Source organism: Polyergus mexicanus, unplaced genomic scaffold (genome assembly GCF_030449975.1).
Source record: "Polyergus mexicanus isolate NDT 795.1 unplaced genomic scaffold, iyPolMexi1.0 SCAF_3, whole genome shotgun sequence".
Taxonomy (NCBI): domain Eukaryota; kingdom Metazoa; phylum Arthropoda; class Insecta; order Hymenoptera; family Formicidae; genus Polyergus; species Polyergus mexicanus.
The window spans coordinates 2,178,700-2,204,576 of NW_027223323.1; the positions used below are offsets into that span (position 1 = coordinate 2,178,700).

Genomic DNA, 25,877 nt, shown 5'->3' on the forward strand with positions numbered 1-25,877 from the left:
GTCTTTAAAGTAGACTTTGAACTATGAGAAAATGAAGCTACTCGATGAAAAAAAAATATTACCAAGAATAACGGGTTTTTTTGAAGAAGTCCGACATACCCGGTTTTGTCCTACCGATATAGTAAAATCGGGTACCTCTCTATTTGAAAACATATAAAACACTATCCAACTATAAAATTAACATATTTATTTTAATCAAAATACAATACACAAAAATATATTCTATAAACAAAAATCACAAATAAAGATATCTTCTTGCTTTATATTGCTGCAGGACTTTCTTATTTAATTTTTTAACTTTAGGGGTCTCAAAAAGCTTTTTTTCAATAGTTTCTTATTCTGGATGGCAGTCTCTATTTTCAACTATTTTTTGTAGAAAGACAAAGTCAGAATGTTCTGCTCCAACACGAGGAAAATAAGAAACATGGCGGCTGTACATTCCGCCGTACAAAGTGATGATCAAAACTAGTGTAATATACTCTCTAATACATACAGAATGCAATGCTGCATTTACCGAAACAGATGCTCTGTGTAGAAAAAATCAACGATGTCTCGATTGTTGCCCCGGTATTGATCTTTTTTGACCCGAAAAGTTTAGACTTTTCACAAAAAAGAAATATTATATGCACGTGAATAGGTGAGTATCATTTCAAAACAATGATGGCGTCAATCTACAACTAATAACACGAGTTAGCTAAAGATAATAGCACGAAGAAACAGAGGTAGCCGATTTGACCGGCCTACCCGATTTTACCCTACTTTCTTCTACGTATAATTTATTGTACAGTTACTTTCAGATCTTTATTTTTGTGTACATAAACGAGTAATTCTATGAGAAATTATTCATTTTCCACGAGATTAGCGAGAATTGCGAGAAAATGTTGTTTTTCCTTTAACGAATCATCCTTATTATTGCTTGATGCAAAAGTTGTGTACGTAATTTTTCTTCCACTAAATCCGCAAGTTCCGTCCAACATTCCTGAAATTTGGAATGTCAGTTTAAGTCAGTAATGTTAGTATTAAACTTTTGTTAAAATTTATCTGGTTCCCTATCTCTATCGAGAACCGAAGATTTTCTCTTTGCCTTTGACGTCGAATTTAAAAAAAAAAAAAAATAAATTTTTAAAATTATATTGAGCGGACAATTATATAAATTTGTATCATTCATGTAAATATTTTAGCTTCATTTTTATTTTATTTTAATATTAACAACCCTATTATGTATAAATTTAATATTGTAATAAAATACATTGCATCTACGTTATTTATTATTGCAGCTATTGTTATTTATTTTATAATATTCAATAAAGTGAAACGTCTATTTCAGGAAATGATGGTAACGACAATCGTGAATCAAACACATTTAATAAACGATACGTTTGATAAGTGATGTAAACGACCGTCCAATATCGATTATCAAATTATATATATATATATATATATATATAATTTTTAGATTTTGTTTTTTACATACATGTTTTTTATATTAATAAAGAAAAGATATAAAAAAAAGAATATACTAATACATATAATACAAGTCTTTTCTAAACAAAATTGCCTAAAAACAAAATATTATATTATACTAATAATTAGTATATTAATTTATTAATAATTATTATAAAATTTATTAATTAACTAATTATTAATAAGTTAATATTATTAGTTTTTATATATATATATATAATAATTATTTACTTTAATAATAAATAAATAAGCACTTTATTATATACTTTGTAAACAAAAATTTTTGAAAAAAAATTAAGAATATTAGAATTTCAAATCTCCGAAAATGAACATATGTTTATTCACAACTGATCGCATCTTTGCTTAGAGCATACGTAGTTGCTACACATTCAATGTGGCAGATAAGATAAGCTTACAGGATTGTAATACAAGCGATAATGGCCGACAATCCGTCAATCGCACGCGTTATCTTCGCTATGAGTCGGCTGAAGCAGATAATGCTATAACGCTGGTAAAAGTACGCCATACTCCGTCATTCGCAGCATTGACAACAAAAATGTTTCCGCAAGATCTACTGCTGATATTGCTCCTCTGCATCCTTTACTGTCATTGCTACGTGCAAATAATCGAAGAGGTATGTGCTCATCAAGCTTTAATATTCCAACTGTAAAACTCGATTATCACTACACACGAGAAAAAACTCTTCTTCCATTCATTAAATCAAATAAATTTTATAGATAATAATGTATTTCATATCCTAAATTATTATAATATTCTCTCTAATATGAGACAAGAGATAACATATTTTATAATTTTATGTTGAAAAATATAAAATGTTATTTAATTTTTATTAACCTTACATGAAAAGTCTTTAATGTGTGATATAAATATTACGTGTACGTAAGAAAATTTTATAAAATAATTATACGACAGGATTTTCAATTCATGCATTATTAATGCATTAGAAATTAAATCAAAATGTTTCGTGCACTTCAATTTAATTATATCTGATAACATAAATTCTTGATAATAATTAAAAAATCATATTATATATATGCAAAAATCTTAGCAAATAATATTTTAAAATCTATTCTACGCTTAAATTAAATTCACTGCAAAATAATTACTCAAATAACCAGATGGTGTTAAGAGATTAGCGATTCCAAGGGAAAGTCGAAATTGGGGCTTGTAGTTATTTCATCTAGGTTTTCGGCATTCAACGCGCGCTTAAGAGGAAAGTTTGCACATTTTCATCGACTGCATAAGTATTCTCTCTTGCGTTAGGTCGTAAAGTTTAGCGACAGGCGTGGTGCAAAGTCGATGCGCGCGGTTGTCGCGCGATTAACCCGTTTACGTGGCCGATATTGCATATTCGGGTCAAATAATGATAACGAGCTAAGTTAAACAATAAGCAGTTTCTCGAAAGGACGATGCTGTCGACAAAAGTTTTAATGAGGATCAAAAGACAAGTCGCTCGATTTCCTGTCTGACATGAACAACCTCGGTCTCCTGCCTCAGTCAACTAGATGCGAATTTCAAGCGTCGGCAATTAGTTATACTAAATTAGCAAGTAGATTAGACGGAAATAAATCAAGTTTCGTGTAACGCAATTGCAGAAGTTTAATATTAGATTTTTTTTGTTTAATATGCAGTATTAATTAATTTCAATTTTTAATAAATAGATGATAAGTACGGGGAGATCAACTTTTCAGGTTCGAATTTATTAATTTTAAACCAAGATTATATTTTGGTGTATGCAAAGATTTTAGTTTCTTAATATAGTCGATAAAATTACACATAAAATATCATAAAATATCACAAATCTACATAGCGAAGAAGTATCGTGTTACACACACACACACACACACATCTCAAATTTTTTAAACAAAATTTTATATAATCTACAAATATACTTACAATTACAAATTCTGATTTATAAAAGCAAAATAAACATATTGATAATTATAATTAATTATTTTTTAGAAAAGAGAGATAAATAATACTATTATATAATACTGAAATGACATATACAATAACATTGAAGATGATTTTGATATATGTATCAATGTTTATTGAATTGCGAGTGATAATATCTATGATATTCCGATGTGAAAAGTTGAATGTATGTATGAAAACACATTTCAAGCGTACATTGTAATAAAATCCAACATTTTACTTTTGAAAGATAATATTTCAAAATTTGCTAAAAGTTTATTAAAAAGACAGGAGATTGTATTAAATCGTAAAAATATAAAAAATGCATTATTCTAAGATAAATTTGTAACAATATTACATAATGCATTATATCATGATGCATGAGATAATCTTAAAGAGTTAAATTGTATCTTTATCTTTATAAATATATTTAATTTCTTAATACAAATCCCCTCGATTACTGTATCGTAGTTGCATAAGAGTCAAATAACATCATTATAAGTACTTTGCACTCTCATCTTTCATTTCGTTTATAATGTTTATAAAAAACTGCTTTTTACCTTCCTCGTCCACTATTTCCTTCCTTGTAATTTAAAGAATTTACTAGGCGACCATTTAAACGCTCGACGGCAAAAGATTTAGCTTTCTTTCCTTTAATTAATTCCCCGTTGATTTTTCAAAATATTAAACGACTAAAAAGGAAAAACAAAGCTTATATAAAAGATTCTCTACAATAGTATCAATAAACTTTTATGTTTTAGGTGTAATATATATATATATATATATATATATATATATATATATATATCACGTTAAATATTAACTTCTATATACTCGTATTTTGGCTGTTTATCATATTCCGAATATTACTATAAAAATTTCCCAGATTTATTTGTTTTATCAGTTTTCCCGTATTCAGTTGAATAGAACAAAGAGTGAGCTTTATGATGGAACTACAAAAGCGTGAAAAGAGTGTAGGAGGATAGAAGAGAAGGTCGCGCTCGAGGGAACACGCATCCAAAACTAGATTATAAAGTTTCATTGTGTTATCACTAAAGGATTAACGCTTTCTTGCGAAACGCGTGTTGAGAATTCTATTCAGTCGTACTGGTTTGCACAAAATCAATGCAGAATTGAATGAAATTAATCGCAATTAATTAACCAAATTAATCAATCGCACTTCCATGCCGTATATATATATGCGTGAATTATTTTTGTTTAAAGCTCCAATGAAAAAAAAAAATCTTATCTGTCTCGTATATATCTCTTGTATATTATGTAAAATATTTAAAATGTCATCAAAGATATAATATTATTTCAATAACGGATTATTAAAAAAGAGAGAGACAGCTTTTCCTTAATATAATTTTTTAAACAACAATAATTTTTAAATTATAAGCAATTAAAAAAATTTTTCAACTAAACTTCAGAAAGTCACGAAACTTCTTCAATCTAATTTTACATAGATTTCAATTTTTATTTGAGAAATTTAATTATAATATATATTATTTATATTGTTATAAATATTGTAAAAACATACTTTTTTATAATCTCTTCAACATTTTTTTGCTAAAAAAAACTCGATTGGTCAAAGAATCTGTTATTAAAATTAATATATTAGTATCATCAGCGGATCATTTGCATTTTTATGTTAGTCATCGTGTATTAGTAATACACAAATGGAAAATAGATTTTAATCAAAATTGCTACATTTTTACAAAAAATATGTGCTTTTGATATATAACATGATATATATAGCAAATCCTTTTATCATAATATATAAATATAAAACTCTCGCTGATTACCATGAATAATATCTTTGCATTCAAAGGTTTATAATTTATAATTTCTTAGACTAAAAATAAGCAAGAACAACAAAAATAAACATGAGTAATGATATAATTCTGTTTGGAAATGACGAGACAAATTTTCTTACGAATATGAGAAGATCGAAAATGAATATATTTTTAATATAATGAATCTTTCATAAAATGTATATATCATTTTTATATACATGATTGATGTACAATATACACGAAACAGGCAATATTTTTCACGTACATTGTAGCAGTTTTCCATATCAATATTTTTACATATCTACTTTCATGTTATTTTTAATTTTTTTTATATTTATTTGTTATATTTATTCATACAGGAGATCGCAGCAACACAAAATATAACAAAAAGTGCAATGAGCGACGCGGAGATCCTATCGACTGTCATGGTTTGCACTATGTTCTTCGTCATGATTGTACTAGTTCCTACAGTGTTATATTAGTAAGTACCTCGTTCAGCATATTATAAAAATATATATCATATAGAATATTATCTTATTTAACGATTAGTTCCACAAAATCGTTTTGTGTTAAATATATTTTTTACGTATAATTATAGTAACTGTTTAAATAAAATTGCATTTCTATTACTTCTTATCTTAATTATTTAAAAATACGTCAATGTATAAGATAAAATGTACGGGAAATATTTATATACAAAAATAATTTTTTTACAGTAGGTACTATTCTAAGGAAAAGAATGATGAATGATGGCCAATCAATTGAAATATCGTCAATATTGGTGATATTGTAGACTGCAATTTTTTCGCATCAGTTAAATTGAATTAAATATATATAAGTATTATCGCGTATCACACAAGAATGGAAAAAGAATTGAAAATGTAATGAAAATCAAACTTTTCATCACAAAATTGCCGCATGCCACCGTTAATCCGCATATTCATTCAATAAATATGCATGAATTAACAGCGGTGTTCGCGTAAATTAGTATGAATTTGATAATTAATCTGTCAATCTGGTTTTATAACTCGTTGTTAACGAAACCGCGCGAATCGAATGCTCTGCTAAATTTCGATTCGATCAAAATGCAAAACACAGCGAGGGCGGTGCATTTTGTACGGTAAACTCGTACGAAGTGATTAATGGATTATTTTTATAATATGTTTAATGTGTACAATATTGTCTGTTATCAGCTACATATATCGACAATATTTAATATAATTTTCTTAGTGTTAATATTTTATCAATGACAAAATTATAGCTAAAAAATAAAAATTAAAATAAAATATCAAAATTATATAGTTAATATTTATGCGTGTATAATTTTTTCTTTGTTTATAAAATATTGTTTAATATCGATTTTATGGAGTTTTGTCTTTCTTTGAGATTCCCTATTTTCTATTATAAATATTAACATTTTTGCCTAAAGCGGATTGAAATCACTCTCCGGAAGCGATTAAAGCTATTTTTATGAATTCTCGTATTTCACTAGCATACGGATGTAAATTAAAAGCCAGACTAGAACCATGATATTAATTGTTTTCAGAATCATTCAAACTAACTTTTATATAGAGCAATATATGCGTTTTAAATTTTTAATTAAACTTTTTATTTTTTATTGATAAAAGAAAGTGTAAAAGCGTATAGATATCAAACCTAATCAATTTAACTCACTTATCTGATATTGAGGGAAAAAAAAATATTAATGATTTGAAGAATTACTGTACAATTTAACTTTTATCAGCTACATTTTCTTAGTATATGCTGCCATCTTACACTTGTTTCATATACTAAAACGATTTAATATATATAAAGTCCTCTGTTATATTGAATTTTATTATATAGTGACTGCTTTCACATAATAATACATATACTAATTGGAATTTAAAATTTATCATTTCGATGTTTGTTTATGAAATACTATTCTACATTTGTTTATGCATTTAAAAATACAAAATAATTGAAAAAGAGTATTATAAAATTTAATCATAAATAACACTTTGAAATTTAAAAGCAAAAAAAAGATTTTTTCTATCCCCGATAAAGATGTTATAAATCTTAATATAAGAATGATAAGAAAAAAATCGTTGACATAACAAATAATACCTTAATTGATTATAAATATATACATATGTTAATATTACTGTACGTATATTCATGCATTAATTGTATCGATTAAAAATAAAGAAGAGCAAGATTTTAGAATTTAGACGAAATTTGAGCGATTTATTTTATTTTAATTTAGCAAAAAAAATTGTAAATTATCTAAGAATAATCCTTAATTGATTATTCACTCTATAGTATCGAATCGATGAGCACAATATCGGAAACGATAAAATGTCCAAGTTCCAACAAAACGTACGAACATGGGTAGCTGCTATCTCAAGTTCAAGCATTTGCTGACGTTGAACGATAATGAAACTACACTCGCGCTATGTTTAACCGAACGGTCTCGATAATTTCATTCAAATAGAGTACTTTATCAACTTGGATAACCATCAACGCTCGATTTGTCAACGCGCGATTGCAGAATAATAATGTGGCGCAACAAAGTATGCGACATACGCACGTGTTGCAATAAGAAATGCGTGTGAAATGCGATACAATACAGCCGCACATGTTTCATCCATTGTTATACGCGTATATAAATCGACGGTTGCTCGTGTCAAATAGATTCAATCCATACGTATCACCAAAAAGTTTTTTTTTTTTTTATTTCAAAGAAAAAATAATTTCTTACGCAAGATTTCTGAAAATTTTAATAAATAAAATACACTACAAATTTTTACAGCCATAATTATTAAATGAAAAAGATAGCTAATTTGAAAAGAATATAGAAGCTTGTAGTTTAACATTTCATGTTATTTCTTTATTTATTTATTATTCATTGATCCCTGAATATTTATAGGTAAATAATTTTTGTCTTTATTGAATTGTTGAGACTATTTTAAATAAATTTTAAGACAGTTTTAACAATTATTTTAGCAATTACTTTAAAAGAATTTTTATTTTTAATTTACAATTAAATCAACAAAGAGAACATTCTTAATTCTAAATATATTTTTAATATAATGCTAGCTTTCTCTCTCTCTCTCTCTCTCCCTCTCTCTCCCCCTCTCTCTCTCTCTCTCTTTTTTCTTTTTTTGCAGAAGCAAACTATATCTGAAGATTTCAATTATTGCGGCAAAATTTTTTTTATATAGCAAGAAAATATTATATTTATTCTGTTTTTTTCCTATTCTTATTCTATCTTGGAATTAACAATAGCATAATTAAAATTACGCAAATTTGTTAACATAGATACAACAATATTTAATAATATATATCTAAATTATTAATAAAAATAATTTAATTATATAATTTTCTTGTATATTTTTCATAATTCTATCATAGTATTAGCAGAGAGAAGCCTAAGAGAGGCCACGCCGCCGTTTCTCTCGTGAGACCGTTTTTCTAACTGTAGTGGCGCTAACTGAATTCATTTTAGAATCGGCGGAACTACATGGCCACACAGATCGATTTTTTGATGCCATGGTAAAACGACCGGTTGGTACGTATTCGTGCTAAACACATTGTGGATCAAAAATGTGGAGAGATATTATGGATTTATTATTATAGAGACATTATTAATGTTATATTAGCTGCGCGTGTTTTGTCATTCTGGTATATACTACAGCGATAATAAATTATAATTGAAGTATTTTTATGTATATAAAAATACTGTGTCGCATGTACACGTATAAAAAGACTATGTACGCATGTAAAATGAAATAAATTTTCTTAAATAAATTTTCTTAATCGTTTTTTTCCTAATTTTTAAAATTTAACATGTAGAAAATATTTACAATAAATTACATTCACTTTTTTCTTATTCTTGAAAAGTATTAAGCATTTTTAACATTATCAAATCATGCTTTTAATTTATATAATTTTCTATTATTAATTTTTTTTTATAAATATATTTTTCAATTAATTTTTTAATTTATGGATTCAATTGGATATACTAGTACGCACTGATGCACATTAAAAACTATTATAGACAAATTTATATAAGCATAATTAATTATATTTTCCTATAGTTTTGACTGTGTTCTATTGTTTTTTAAGTAGTTTTAATTATTGACAGCGTTAATTAATTTTTTCACGTTTATAATTGCCGGTGTATACTATCAGCTGTCAGATTTTCGCAAAATGTCAGAAAATCGCAATATCTTGTGCAATATTGTTTTTTTTTTAGAGTATAAAATGTTAAGATTTTGTTCTTTCTATATCTTATGGAATTCCATTCAGAATTTTAATTAAAAGGCCGAAAACGCAAAAATAATATTTTTCTCAGGACATTTAGATATGTATTTATACGACAATTATTTCAAAAACGATTAACGATTCCCTTTGCTGTATTATTGTCTTTTTCACTTTTATTTTATTTAAAAATATTAATATAAAAAATATAACTATAGTATATCTCTCTTAGTCTTACTCTTCCCCTTTGACCTGTCCAGCGTTTTCGAATGAAGTAAGTTTAATTGCTTTGAGAGCGATTAAATGCAACTTAAGATAAATATATATTTGATCAAAAATAGGTTTTGAGAGAATCTCAATTAATATAACTAATATAAAGTACATTTTCTCCGTTTTTGATGCTATTTTGTCTTTAAAATACAAAATTCTTTGCCTTGATTAATCAATCAAACGCTTACTCGAAGTATTGATTGATTAATCCAATAATCCGAATATTCCTAAAATCAAGACAGAGTTTGAATTTTATTTATTTTTTATTTATTTATCAACCGTTGTGAATCTTTCACACTTCATGCAAGCTTGTTTTATATTTTGAAACTGTATAATTATATTAATTATTAACAATTTCAATTAGTACAAAAGAATTATCGCAAAATATTTATTATATATAATATTATTATATAAATATATAATTATTATATAAATATTTATCGCATAGTTATTAAAATTTGTTAATGTATATTAAAAGAATAATTTTTACATATATCATTACCTGTAGCTGTTTTCTTTGAACTGTACACAAAATTGGATTGAGAATACCTTCCATAAGAGCTGCCATATGGGATACAGTCTTCATCAAATCGCCGACATTAGAGTTCCGATTTTTAAATACATTCATTAACATTCTTATCCATACTGCCACATATATAAAAATAATAACGCAGCAATACAAATTACGAAAAAACAGCTTGTATTTTCCAATATTCGGATGCGGCGGCCACGTGCTGGTAATAGTCCCAAATATTCGGAGAAGGTAAAATATCTGTTGAAATTTCAGACGAACTATTGCCATATCGTGTCAATTTCTGTTTTAGGATATTCTGGATAATTACGAGGCATTAAGTGACGCGTCAAAGAAATATCACAGAAAAATAAATGGTAGTGAAGGCGGAACGATGCGATCAATAGCGCATTTATTATTTGTTGGCTAGTGTTTGATCTCTCATAGTAATTACTAGTATCTACTTCCATGATCATGGAAAATAAAATAAAAATACATGCGATATATGGCATGCATAAACCTCTTAATAATTGCAATAAATATCTATATCATCGTTGATCCGTTTTTTGCTTCTACTACTACTCTGTAATTTTTATAATTTTATAACAGCACACATAGATCGCTATTTTATTTATTTTGTTTAGTTAGAGATTTGAAGCATTATTTAAATATAGAATCGTAAATAAAAAATTTTTCCATATATTAATTTATTTTTTATGTACCAGCAGTATTGAAAAATGTTGAAGGAAAAAAGTTTAATGTTTTCATATTTCTTGCAGAACATAGTGCTTATGTTAGTGCATAATGCTTTTTATTCATCAATTACTTTCATCGTTATAAAATAAGAAAAATTGTTTTAATTAAATTATATATCTATTTTAAATTAATTTTATAAAAAATAATTTTATATTTTTAATGAACGCGAATTAAGAGATGATATTTTTTTAGGATATTATTAAATAGGATTTGAGAGAACTAGAGAATGCTTGATTTTTTATATATATTATTAATAATATTCAGATATATTTGAAAAAGTTTCCTTTTTACTTGTACATAGATTTTAATTGTAAATTTAATCTTTAATTAATAATTTTAATTTTACGCAATAAAATAAGATAAGTAAGTGTTAAATTAATGTTTTATTATTTATGTAACATAAATATTGATTTTTATTTTCTACAGGGGAAGGTTTGCCTACCCGTGGCATTCCCGATTGACAACGGCTCCGTTTACAACATTTTGCCGACAGCTTTGTTGAGGTTGATATGTTATATAAGTATGTATTAGTATGTTAATAATTATAGTTCTATTTATAAATTAGTTTTAATTATGAAATAATAATATATTTAGAATATTTTTGTATGTATGTATGTATGTATGCGTATAAATTTGAGAGATATAATCACATAATAATATATTTTCAATTTATTGTTTTTACATTTCTTGCAAAATGTAGCGCTTATTACTGCTTTATTCAGCAATTGCAACTCTCATCGTCATAAAATAAGATGAAATCGTTTTCAGGAACTGTAAAGATAAAACATTATTTTATTATATATATATATATATATATATATATATATATATATATGTAAATGTATATAAGACCAAAAAATCAAATTATTTGATAAATAATCATTGCATTATTTTGATTATATAGAAAAATAATTATGCAGTATATTTTTTTCTTTTTCTCGTTCGTTTTTTTTCTGTAAAAATGCGAGAATTAAATTATGTATGATAAATAAGTATTTTAATATTTTCGTATAAATAAATATTGCTAAGAAAAATATTGTTAGTAATAGAAACTTTGACATGTTAAAAATATTTAACTATATAATATAATAAATATCTTACATTAGCATAATATTGTACTGACAGGACTGGAAACATACCGCCCATAGATATCAAAAGTGGTTTCTGGCTTCTTTGTATAAAAATAGATATATTAGTGATTGTTTCATGAGATTTTTCGTACCACGGTATACTATATGCAGACCAAGCAATTTGTTGACTCTAAAATGTTGTGGAGAGATAAACAGAATTTGTAAATATCTAGTTGTGTATACGTCAAATAATGCAAAATAGATGTTAAAGTTAACACAATTTAAATGTTATTTATATACGTTAAAAATGTTAACTTTCATATAATATATTTAATATTAACGTAATCTCTCTGTTGTATTTTTCGTAGCACGCTTTAAAAGTAATCGAGAATGTATTGTGAGTATGTATGTATGTTAATATATATTAATGCATATTTTTTAACTATTACCAAAGAATACACACAACGTGATCAATATATAATTTTCTATTGTAGTAAAGACAGAACCAAGAAATTGTTATTACGAATAAATATTTTATTTGCTAATAACTTACAATTTCTGCTAAATCATCTGCCGGCCAAGCCGTAATATAAAGTCTCTCACATCCACCTAATACCATGCAGAGAAATTGTGCCGTTACAGCCAAAGGTTGTTTCTAGATTAGATAAATACAATATATATATATATTGTACTTTTTGAAAATTATTTTTTGTCTGTTACATGAGAATAGTTGAATTTTTTGAAAACACAAGCAAAAAATATAATAAATAGACAATATTGCAATTACTCACATGAATCAACGGAAAAGCTCCACAAATTACGGCAAAAGCCATTGTAATATTCGATTTGCAAATTAAATATCGAACTGTATACTGAACTTCATCTACAAAACTAATACTGATATTAATTACGACAATAAAATAGATTTTTGTTATATATTCAAAATATTAGAATATATAATTTTAAATACATAATTTTAATCTAGATGAGACTAATTTCATAAGTACGCAATTTGCATCTCATAAAAATAATATACAATATGCTTCATTATGAGATAATAGATAATTAAAAAAAATGTATGTAGTTAATGCCTAATATATTGCATAATAATATGACATAATAGAAGTTTAACGATATTTGTATCTGAAAGAATTAATTTCTTACTTTATTATTTCTTGATGTTTTTGGATGCACGATTTTACATGACTTTCGTGTGTTATTTGTTGAAATTCTTGTCCCAGCATTTCCAGCCTCGCAGCGGAATACCAGAAGAACATTGCAATCATGAAATCCACCGTGATACAGAATCCAGTTTGCAAAATGGCGAATACTTGTAGAACGTAAAGAATACCTCTAGTGTAGGGAGTTTCGATAGAAAACGGATACCATGCTTCCATTGGAAGATTTATCGACAAGAACAAAGGACCGCAGGAAAAAGTGATCGCTGCCAGGATATAAGATATTCCAACAAAGGCATAGAAACCCGAGTAACGATTTATATATTTTTGTATAATATGTCTTTCATGCAATTCGGAATGTTTGAGAAAGTTCCTCAATTGTGCTAAAAGTTTCTGTATATATATATACGCATGTAAAATATCAAGAAACATTTCAATTATAGCAATTAAAATAACTATTTTGTATTTAATTTTGTGTTATATTATTCTTATGTGTTATGTGTTATTTTTAGAAATTATAATTAGTGGGATTTCAGATTACACTTGTAACAAAATGTAATATTATGATACATATACACTTTTTTAGTGCCATGTTTATTTTATATGCACTTTGCCATTATATTGTATTGTGTATATTCTTCACAAAAAGATAGTAATTTATCTTAATGTAGCAGGTCTATTTGCTTAACATATGGGTTTAATATTGTGTACAAAGTTTTAGTAGTTAGGATAACAAAATCAAACCTGTAATCGCGGTCTTTCTATCCTACACAGGATTAAATTAAACAGTACTTCCATCAGTGCTGTCAATTCAGACAATGCTTTCATCATTCGAATAATATCGTTCTCACAATAAAATGCGCCAAGAATCAGCGGTGGCAACGAGCCCAACACATTCAAAATTGACAAAGTCCAACCAAGATCTCGAAGAAAGATTTCTCGCTTTCCGGCTGTGGATTCTGGTGGCCATGTGCTTGTGAACATCCCACAAATTTCGAGTATGCGAAATATCTGATGAATATTGATACGGATTAGCAACATTATCTTAGATCACTGAAAACGCGACTCCTTGTATTTGCAGATATATAGTCATATCTTTTCTACTTTGCGCGAAATACAGCTATACATCATTGTTGTAGCAGGCGATTCTGAACGACATAAATCGATGCTTCATTATGCATTCCTTGCAAGGCGCATGATTAAGAAGAAAGTAATTAATGGTCTATAAATGATAGAGGAAATGAGATATGATACGAATGAAAGTGAGGTATGAGGAAAATGCATTGTACATAGCTTTTAAACGTAGCTAATATTCAGCTTTTGTTAAATCTATATTTTACAATTCTAGCGTTCACACGCTAGTGTTCCGCAATTACTCTCTCATTTAATAAACCTAACAATTTGCATAGATTGTTTTGGAAGGAATATATCCGACGTTAACGTCTATAAGAAGTATCTATACTAGTGGATATGGAAATATGCACGTATATACAGTACAACAAGAAAAAAAGACAAAGATCAAGTAAAATTAGTTGAAAAGTTTTTCGTAGTGATATTTTTTTTTTTTTTTAATAAAATAATAATGTTTAATACATACAAGGAATTAATACAGTTTATATAATTGATAGCTTATTTAATAGATTGTTATATTGATACCATTGTTTATTTTTTGTAAAATGAAATGTGCTACAAAACACATACATACACATAGAATTTTTCTGTTATCATTAATGAGAGACTAGTATCATCCTAATAATTACTTGTGCTATTTTATGAACAATTTGATCATGTTACTTTACAATTTAATCATTAAGAAAAGAATTGTTCTAAAACAAAATTGCTATTTTTATTCTAAATATTTAAATTATAAATACTATTGAGCAGAAAAAAAAGAGTAGACAGGTAGAGGTTTGCCTGTCTTAAAAATCGCTTCAAGGAATTTTTATCTCAAATATTTGTCGATAAAATTTGTATTTTAAAATTTATTTAAAATAATAATTTTTAATATCAAATAATAATTTTTACTTATTTGGTACATACAAAATATTGATATCCAGTTATTAATTTATATTGCGCCTGCAATGGTTTGACAGATGTGAAAGATATCACATATGTAAATTGCCTTCTCTGATTCTAATCACCAATTATTGTTCTCATTGCTGTGTAATAAGATATCATCGTCAGGAAATACTGTAAAAAGACAATATTCATAATTCTTTATTATATTTTTACTTCCAATTATGTTTAAAGTTATTATATACAATATACATTATAAAAAAAAAATATGATATACCTTAGTGAAATATTCAAGAGATAATGTTGGCAGAAGATCTCTTATGTTGATTCCGAGCGGCATTTGACTTCTTTGAATCATGAAACATATATCTTTAATGTTATATTGTGAGTTTTCAAACCATGGTATATTATATATTTCCATTGCAACTTGTATACTCTGGAATTGTAACAATATCATTATTAATTGATCATTATTTTAATAAAGTTTATTAATTTATATTTTATATTTTAATAAAGTTGATTAATTTTTGTTGACAAAATAATTGTACAAATGTAACAATTCTTATACTCAATATAAACTCAAATACACTACATTTATATTGTTCGTAATTTATTATTAATTTACTAAATAAAGAAAGAAAGAACTTCAACTTTTATTAATTACATTTTCCATTAAATTGTCAACTGTCCAAGCAGAAAGGTATAATCTTTGACATTCACTGATTATCATAAAAATAAATTGAGATGATACCCATAACGATCGTCCCTATATTAAATAATAAAATAAATTTAGAATAAAAGTTAAATAAATATCGCTAAAAGGCGAAAATGATTATAATAAGAAATAATTACATACATATTAATAAGAATATAACATACGCGAATAAATGGAAAAATACCAAAAATAATAGCTGACGCCATCACAATGTTTGTTTTGTAAAGAATATATTGCACAGTGTGACTTGCTTCATTAACGAATCTAATTACGAAAAATAAGTTATATTTTTATTACTTGCTATATATTATTATGCTCAAATATTGATGTTGTTATGTTAAAATATTAATAAATTGATTATATTTTATTATATTTTCAATACAATAGAGATGTGTAAAAAAGATTTAAAAATTTATTACATCTTTTATATATACTTTTACGATTGTTTAAAGAGTTTTTTAGATTTTTAATCACTTACTTGATTATTTTCTGATGTTTCTTAATACATAAATTTATCTGCCTTTTATTTTTCGCACTTTATATTTTTAAACATAACATCTCTAATCTTGTCCAGCTTTCATGATAATGTATACTTGTAAGGCATAGAGGATACATATCACAATCGCCGATTCAATAGGAAATGGATACCATACTTCAATAGGCCACTTCGTCGAAAGAAAAATAGGACCGCAGCAGAAGCCGAAAGAGTCTAAGCAATGACATATTGCAACCAATACGAAAAAGCTGGAATAACGATGCGTATATTTCTGCAGAATAATTTCATCATCATTGTTGGAAGTGCGAAGAAAATCTTCTATTTCTTTCAGTAATTTCTAAATTTAATTAACATTTTTATTAATAAATTAAAAAATATGTATTCAACGATAGAGCATAAATAATAAAATTGAATAACATAATATATATTTTGTTTAAAATAATATTATTATTAGAGCACGCATAAAAATTCATGAGATTTTATTAATTGTATATCTGGAGAAACTTTATTTACTCATTTAAATATCAAACATAATGTGACATTGTATAATGGATACGTATACTACTATACAAAACATATCTCAACAACATTCGAGAATAATAATTAATGAAATGCATGAATACCTGTATGTGCGTTTTCCTCAATTTGAATATGATAAGATTGAGTAGGAAATCCATCCCAGTAACAAACTGCGCTAGAGCTTTCATTACTGTCATTACATCGTCCCAATAGTTATAAACAGAACATATAAATGATATCAATATGGCAAGTAAGTTCAAGAACGTAAAACTCCAATCAATTTCTCGCAAAATAAAAGTAAACTTCCCCTCATTAGGATCATTCGGCCACGTATCCGTTATAATATTGCCTATTTGTATAAAACGGAACAGTTGATGAATCTTCAAATGTAACTGTATCATTATTTAAAGGATTCAAAACGTAAGAATAAAGAGAAACACGTTTGATGCTCTTTCTGGTATAGAATACTTCTGATAAAATTGTAAATGGGATGGTTAATGGAACGATGTAAATTGATAGCTCATTTATTAACAAGACAATTTTTCATCGTGAACATGTTTAATGTTGTACAGTGGTAATTAATAAATTATTCTAGCAAACACAATTATGATTTATTTATTCAAACATGAAGATTAGCATTGATTGCAAACGACACGAAGAAGACATTATCTTGGGATTAAGTAGAAAATTTAATACTCGGTAAAAGAATTTTTTTAAATGTTTCTGCTAGAAGATAAAAAATGTTTACGTACATGTTATCATTGAAATGGTTTGATAAATTTATTTATTGATTGAAAGAGAAACTAAGAGGAGCTGACAATAGATAATGAAATATATACATATAGTCAGTAATCAAAAATATATTAATCTATTAATTTTAATAGATTGGCTTAATTGTCTTATATTTAATAATTTTTGTATTATTTTTTAAGATAGAAACAAAGGAAAATATAATTTATCTTTAACTATTAGCAGAGACGCCACTATTTTGCTATTAAAATCGCTCTATTTAATACATGTCCGTACTCATAAATTATGAATGAGGATCATGTCTCCCTTATATGAATTTAACATCTATTATGATTTATATATAATTATTTTTTCTATTCTAGCATATACTGTAGACTGATATGTAGGCAAATCTTAATATTCATGCACCATAACTTAATGACTTTATATCATAATGTTGAAATATACTGTCCAGATTATGATGCTGAATAATTAAGAATAATATTATTGTTATTGTTTTATCATTTTTCACAGTTTTTACTATAAATATGTAGAACTTTTTATCGATAATAAAATAATGTTTTGCTAGTATGATAAAACATATGATACAATAGTACGATAAAACGGTTGAAAATGTTGTTCTTCAATTATTTCCGAGCCTATCGAGCCTATTTGATCGCGACAAAAATTTGTCCATGGCTGGCTTTAATTGTACTTTATCGGTATTTATAACAAAATATTTTATTACGATATATCAACAACAGATAATATTAAACTTGCCGGTAACTTATATTTTCGGTTGCGGTTTTTATCATTAAACGATTAGAACGAACACAACAAATATATTGATATAATGTAAATCCGTGCAATAAAAATTTCGCAAATAATTAATTTTTATAACTTTTTATTTATCTAATCCACAAATCTTTCAACTATTGTCTTGACAGAAGCTTTAAAAATATTTTTTAAAATTTGTAATTTGGTTGGCTAGTCAGCAGTTTGTACTAAAATGTAAATGCAAATCTCTTAATAACATATTATTTTCTCTCGGTAACAAAATATTCCTGACTTTCGCAACTTTGACTTATACGATTTTCGTTAATTAATGCGGCGTGTCGTTATCAAGTATTATATTATTGTTGTGATTTTATTTCAAGCATCGCCGAAGTTACAACGCAAGCATAATGAATTCGCTCCGTATGAAGAGTACTCTCGAAATTTCCCAAATAAGCTCTTTTAAGCACAACGTAAAATGCGACTGTGCTTCATGCCTTAAAGAAGAATTTCAAATTTGCAATGCACCGAGAACGCGCGCGTTTGCTTGGGCGCTTACTGCTCGAGCAGTTTTGATCATAACGTGAAAGTTTGAGACTGTATATATTAAACTTTATATTACTATGCACACTGAGGAAAGAGTTTTATATATATTTTTTCACGTCTACGTTGACCGTCTCGTGTTCACGTTGTGACACAAATTTACGAGTGACATTTCGTTATACTTATTGTTAGTGCATGAAATTGTTTTTTCAGGCAATTTTTGTTTTAATTTTATCGGCCAAATAAAATTAAATAAATCTATATTTCTGATATTATTATTACCAGAGAGAAGCCAGAGAGGTGTTTTTCATAAGATATTTTTTTTTAGCTGGTACAGTAGCGTCAATTAAATCCATTTTAGAGCCGGCAGAACTATGGTCAGATTTACTTTTCGGTGCTACGGTAAAACAACCAGTTGATGCATGTGTGTGCTAGATCCATAATTGTGGATCAAAATTGCGAAGAAATATTATGGATTTATTAATGTTTTATTAACTATGCGTAATGTTTTGCCATTCTAGTATATATTATAGACAGCGATAATAAATTATTATTGAAGTATTTTTGTGTATATATGCGCATGTAATATAAAATAAATTTTCTTAATAATCTTTTTTCTAATTTTTAAATATATAACGTGTAGAAGATATTTACAATAAATTGCTTTTACTTTTTTCTTATTTTTGAAACAAAATTATCAAATATTTTAAGCAATATCAAATTATTATGCTTTTAATTTATATAATTTTTTAATTAATTATTATTAATTTATTATTTATTATAAGTAATTTTCTATTTTATAAATGTAGTTGGATGCACTAGTGCGCATTGATGCACATTAAAAGCTATTATATATAAATTTATATATAAATATAAAACGATAAGATACTTAATACTAAACAAGTCTTTTAAAAATAAACATAACGATAGATACGCTTTGCTTAACACTATTTTCGCTCGAAGAACAAGATTCTTCGCCCATTTATCCACCAAACGCTTCGGAGCAAAAATAATGTCTAACTGAGTGCATTTATTGAATATATAAAAACTTTTATAAAATTTTTATATTTCTAATATTTTTAAACGTACTTTTACTTGATTAATAAGATTTTTGCAAATGAAATGACATTAAAAAAACGCAACATTCGGATAAATTTTAATTAGATATCAATTTAAAAATTAGATAAAATATTTTTTTCAAACACGACGAATTTTCTTTTTTTATGAGTCCAATACGGTTATGTATGCAATAAAGTTATGTGTGTAATGAAGTCATGTGTGCAATTTGTTTGTAAATAATAAGATCATGTATGCAAACATACGTTCGTTTTTTTAATTATTATATTGTCCCCAATAGTGTTTGTAGGCATTCGCTCTGTAGATAATCAGGAATGTCGACAAACAAAGCTGTCGGTAAAATGTTGTAGATAAACGAAGCCGTTGACAATCGAGAAAGCACGGGTAGGCAAACGGACCTTCCCCTGTAGAAAATAAAAATCAATATTTATCTTACATAGATAATAAAACATTAATTTAACGCTTACTTATCTTATTTTATTGCGTAAAATTAAAATTATTAATTAAAGATTAAATTTACAATTAAAATCTATATACAAGTAAAAAGGAAACTTTTTCAAATATATCTAAATATTATTAATAATATAAAAATCAAGCATTCTCCAGTTCTTACAAATCCTATTTAATATCCTGAAAAATATCACCTTTTAATTCGCGTTCATTAGTAATATAAAATTATTTTTTATAAAATAAATTTAAAATAGATAAATAATTAAATTAAAATAATTTTTCTTATTTTATAACGATGAAAGTAATTGGTGAATAAAAAAATGATCGAAACACTATGTTTTGTGAGAAATATAAAAACATTAAACTTTTTTTCTTCAACATTTTTCAATACTGGTACATAAAATATAAGTTAATATATGGAGAAATTTTTTATTTACGATTCTATACTTAAATAGTGCTTCAAGTCTCTAACTAAACGAAATAAATAAACTAGCGATCTATACGTGCTATTATAAAATTATAAAAATTACAGAGTAGTAGAAGCAAAAAACGGATCAACAATGATATAGATACTTATTGCAATTATCAAGAGGTTTATGTATCCCATATATCGCACGTATTTTCGCTTCATTTTCCATGATCATGGAAAATAAAGCGAAAATACGTGCGATATATGGGATAGATAAACCTCTTGATAATTGCAATAAGTATCTATATCATTGTTGATCCGTTTTTTGCTTTTACTACTCTGTAATTTTTATAGTATGTACTAGTAATTACTATGAGAGATCAAACACTAGCCAACAAATAATAAATGCGCTATTGATCGCATCGTTCCGTCTCCATTGCCATTTCTTTTTCTGCAATATTTCCTTAAAGCGTCACTTAATGCCTCGTGGTTATCTAGAATATCCTGTAAAACAGAAATTGACACGATATGGCAATAGTTCGTCTGAAATTTCAACAGATATTTTACCTTCTCCAAGTATTTGGGACTATTACCAACACGTGGCCGCCGCATCCGAATATTGGAAAATACAAATTGTTTTTTCGTAATTTGTATTGCTGCGTTATTATCTTTATATATGTGACAGTGTGGGTAGGAATGTTAATGGATATAATTAAAAATCGGAACTCTAATGTCGGCGAGTTATTGAAGACTGTATCCCATATGGGATGTCTTACGGAAGGTATTCTCAATTCAATTTTGTGTACAGTTCAAAGAAAACAGCTACAGGTAATGATATATATCAGAATTATTCTTTTAATATACACTAATAAATTTTAATAGCTATATTTTGCGATAATCCTTTTGTACTAATAAAAATTAGCAATTAATATAATTATATAGTTTCAAAATATATAAAACAAGCTTCCATGAAGTGAAAGATTCACAAATGCTAATTATATTGCTAATAAATAAATGTAATGCAATTGAATACAATAGAATTAAAAATTTAATAATAACAGCAAATGGTTCAGAGTACTAACAATTAAATATGAAAATGCAAATAAGAGCCAAAACGCGGGTATTGATGCGCAAACTTATGTTTGTTATATTTTAGTAATAAATGTTAGTAATAAATTTTTTTTGTGTATGTTTCGGACCGTTTTCAGTCCATCTACAGTATATGTATAAATATATAAAAATTGCATTGGAATTTCAAAATTTGATATACACAAAATTTGTTGTTGCAGTCAAATTTTAAATTAAAATCGATAATCAAAAAAGAAGACTCACAGCATGGGGATAAATATATAAAAATTACACTGGAATTTTAAAACTTGATGTACACCAAATTTTTAGTGAGTCTTCTTTTTTGATTATCGATTTTAATTTAAAATTTGACTGCAACAACAAATTTTGTGTATATCAAATTTTGAAATTCTAATGCAATTTTTATATATTTATACATATATTGTAGATGGACTAAAAACGGTCCTAAACGTATATTTTTAAAAAATACACATTTATTACTAAAATGTAACAGTAATAAGTTCGCATACCAATATCCGTTACTCGTGCCTTGGCTCTTATTTGTCAATTTTCCCATTTAATAATTAAAAATTTTGGAAAAAATAATTAATCGATCAAATATTTTGAATCGCAAATTTGTAAACATTAGCAATGTTTAAACTTAATCTAACTCCATTTTTAACAGAATTTTGATTCTATTGTATAATTTTATGTATTGCATTATATTCGGTTTTTTTTAAGATTATAATTATTATACAATATTATAATTATAACAAACATATTTTTAATTGTTGTAGAAAAATTATTATTACAAAAATAATTATTTTTTCTTTTCTGTTAAACTATATTATGAATCGTCTTTAATATGCTATAGAATCTGGTGGTAAACATCGAGGAATTTATGAAGATTTCAAAAAATCGCGAAAGAGTTATTCTGCAAAAGTACATAGATCGTTACGTTACGTTTATGATAGCTGTTGCAATATCCTTCAGTATGGCAGGTGTTACTGTCATTTGTGCACCTTTATTTATGCCTCAGGAGTTTCCTTTGAATGTATGGTATCCGTTTTCATTGGAACCACTATTACGAAAATTTATTCTCTATGTTGCGCATATACTTGCAACCGCGCACACTGTTTTCTGTCTTGATGTGGACATCATGATGGCTCTTTTCTTCTTGTATTCAGCAGCTAGACTGGAAATGTTGGCTTCTGAAATAAAACAAGCTACGGATGAAACTCATGTCATATCGTCTATCAAAAAACATCAGGAAATAATAGAGTAAAATAGAAATAAAATATCTTTTAGATTTTTCAAAACATTATGACAAAATAGCGTACCAATTTTCGTTCTAATTGCAGAAATTTAATTAATATATCAATCTATAATATAGTATGAGTAAAAATAGCCATTTACAATTTTTTAAAATCAATACTTTGTCTTCAGTTTTCAGTCTTTTAGTCTGTCTTAGAATTTTCAAAAATGGAAGTTTATAAAAATCAATGTTTTAGAATTATTTTATTTATAATTTTAATTTTTATTCAAATACTAATATTTGAGTAAATATAAATTTTTTATGCTAAATATATGTTTCCCTTTTCTCACTACTACTCACTTTTTATAAATTTTATTAACTTTTATAATATATAATATGTTGATTTTATTTTTTAATTTACACATTTCTTTATACGAGTAGATTTACTTCAAAAACGCAGTGTACTCTTCAATATATTCTTTTTAAAACTAATTTAACGATGGCAATTACTGTAATCAGTGGTGCTTTTCCCTTATTATATGTAAGCATCTTGTGATATAATGTAAATGTAAATAGATGCATAAGTATTAGAATTTATAATTTGAGAAACTTTAATTTTGGAAACAGTTACATTCCTTTGTTCTGGTTCCTCAATATTTATCTATGCCTATAGGCTCATTACAACGAATGTTTATCACAGCATGGGCAGCCGATGATTTAAAGGAAGTCGTAAGTTTTTTAAGAAAAATAATAAGCATGATTTATATATATAATAAAACTTTCTTACATACAACTTTCAACATATATATATATATATATATATATATAATATATATATATATATATATATAAAATTTTATCAACATAGAAGAAAAAATATAAGATACAATTTGCAATATGCTTTTATTAATAGAGTACACGACTTTCCTGGTCGGTGTATAGTGCCTCATGGATTGGTAAGACGCAAAAAATGAAAAGCGATATTTTCATAATGCTTCAAAGAAATCAGCAACCACTTTTGATAATTATGAGCAGCTTATTACCCGCCCTTACTCTAGAATATTATGCCGATGTGAGAAACTTTTTTATTTATTAATACATACTTATACATATAATAATACCTTTTTCAACAGTATATATATATATAAAAGTAATATATAGAGTGTCCGGTAAAGATTGTGCCAACGCTCGTGAGCGGATAGAGAACAGTAAACTGAACAGAAAAGTCCTGTAACATTTTTTTCTATAACGCTTAAGATATTATTGAGTAAATTTTGGTCAATCAGCGCCGACTTTTGGGCGGACGCACGTCGGTGAGCCACCACCCGCCTGGTAATAACCCGCCGTCGTAGCGACAGAGCGTTCACGTACACTACCAGGAATGCGGCTAAAGATCGAAGCTGATTGGCAGACTTTATTCAATAATAACTTCTTTATTGAGCGTTAAAAAATGTTACAGGACTTTTCTGTTCGATTTACTGTGCTCTACCTGCTCACAAGCGTTGGCACAATCTTTACCGGACGCCCTGTATATACAATACATTACTTTTATATTTGTAATATAATATTTTAAAAGATTTATATTGTGTATGTTTGCAGTTTGTAACCAAAGTTTTGTCCTATTTTATGACGATGAGAGTGATAATTGGCACATAAGTTCTATAGATAAGGATAACTGTAAAATAGAAGAGAAAGAGAATAATAAATAGAAATTTTGTTCTTTATAATAATCTTATAATCATTTTTATATCCTTTAAATAAATACCTTTATACTCATAAACAACACACATCGTACCTACGTAAGTAATTGATAAATAAATTTCAGCGTTTGCCGATATCTTTTAATCGCAACAATGAATTAGTTATCAAATGTTTAAAAAATGTTTAGTATATAATATTTTTGTATAAAAAAATATTCTTATCTTTTGCTTTGAATGTTGTTGCAATTGCACTTATCTTCTAAGAATAAATACCTTTTTACACACAAGTACGTGAATTCCTACGATACATTGTAAATTGGATAAGTAAAGTTTAGCGTTTGCCGATACATCCTAAGCTACGGTGAGTTATAATAGTAACTTTCTTAAAGATTTAAGATATGTAATGTGTATAATTGTAATTGTACAATATTTTTGCATATACTCTGATAGATATTTATTTAACAGCATTGTTTTTTTACTGCGTAAAATTAAAATTAATTAAAGATTAAATTCACCGTCACATCTATACACAAGTATAAGCAAAACTTTTTTTAATGATTCTGTAAATATTATTAATAATACATATAAAAAGTTAAACATCAGGATCCTAATTAAGAAGAAACATGAATCAGCTACGTCAAAAATTAATAAATATATTTCGAGAATCATGAATTTGGCACTTTTAGGTTTATTAACTTTTGACGTAACTAATTCTGTACAGTTCCTTCTTAATGTCTTAAAGTTTTAAAGGATCATATTATGATTCGCATTCAATTTTTTTAGTAATATAAAATTGTTTTTTATAAAATAAACATGCGATATATAATTTAATTATTTTAAAATATTACTAATTATTTGCTACTGTTATTAATTGTTACTAAATAATTATGTTTAAAATATATAT

At 26.4% G+C, this 25,877-nt stretch overlaps 3 protein-coding genes across 4 annotated transcripts; 1 reads left to right on the forward strand and 2 right to left on the reverse strand.

Moving 5' to 3' along the window:
• Positions 1–11,688: 11,688 nt before the first annotated feature.
• Positions 11,689–14,341, reverse strand: LOC138944886 (odorant receptor 10-like). The gene is made up of 6 exons (XM_070315952.1): positions 13,967–14,341; positions 13,209–13,615; positions 12,836–12,935; positions 12,598–12,699; positions 12,076–12,234; positions 11,689–11,745 (listed from the first exon to the last, which is right to left on the reverse strand). The coding sequence occupies exons 1-6, from the start codon at positions 14,261–14,263 to the stop codon at positions 11,689–11,691; spliced, it is 1,122 nt and encodes a 373-aa protein (XP_070172053.1). The 5' UTR covers positions 14,264–14,341.
• Positions 14,342–15,355: 1,014 nt separating this feature from the next.
• On the reverse strand, positions 15,356–17,369 carry LOC138944887 (uncharacterized). The gene is made up of 6 exons (XM_070315953.1): positions 17,073–17,369; positions 16,602–16,786; positions 16,432–16,473; positions 16,118–16,217; positions 15,516–15,674; positions 15,356–15,412 (listed from the first exon to the last, which is right to left on the reverse strand). Exons 1-6 carry the CDS (start codon positions 17,367–17,369, stop codon positions 15,356–15,358), a joined length of 840 nt encoding a protein of 279 aa, XP_070172054.1.
• Positions 17,370–21,419: 4,050 nt separating this feature from the next.
• LOC138931794 (uncharacterized) lies at positions 21,420–24,961 on the forward strand. Of its 2 annotated transcripts, XM_070292915.1 has the most exons (6): positions 21,420–21,778; positions 22,893–23,299; positions 23,715–23,814; positions 23,901–24,002; positions 24,187–24,345; positions 24,873–24,961. In XM_070292915.1, the coding sequence occupies exons 1-6, from the start codon at positions 21,479–21,481 to the stop codon at positions 24,927–24,929; spliced, it is 1,125 nt and encodes a 374-aa protein (XP_070149016.1). In that variant the 5' UTR covers positions 21,420–21,478; the 3' UTR covers positions 24,930–24,961. The 2 variants fall into 2 exon arrangements, with proteins under 2 accessions (XP_070149016.1, XP_070149017.1); XM_070292916.1 differs by lacking the exon at positions 24,873–24,961 and having other exon boundaries at positions 24,216–24,317.
• The last annotated feature ends 916 nt before the right edge of the window (positions 24,962–25,877 follow it).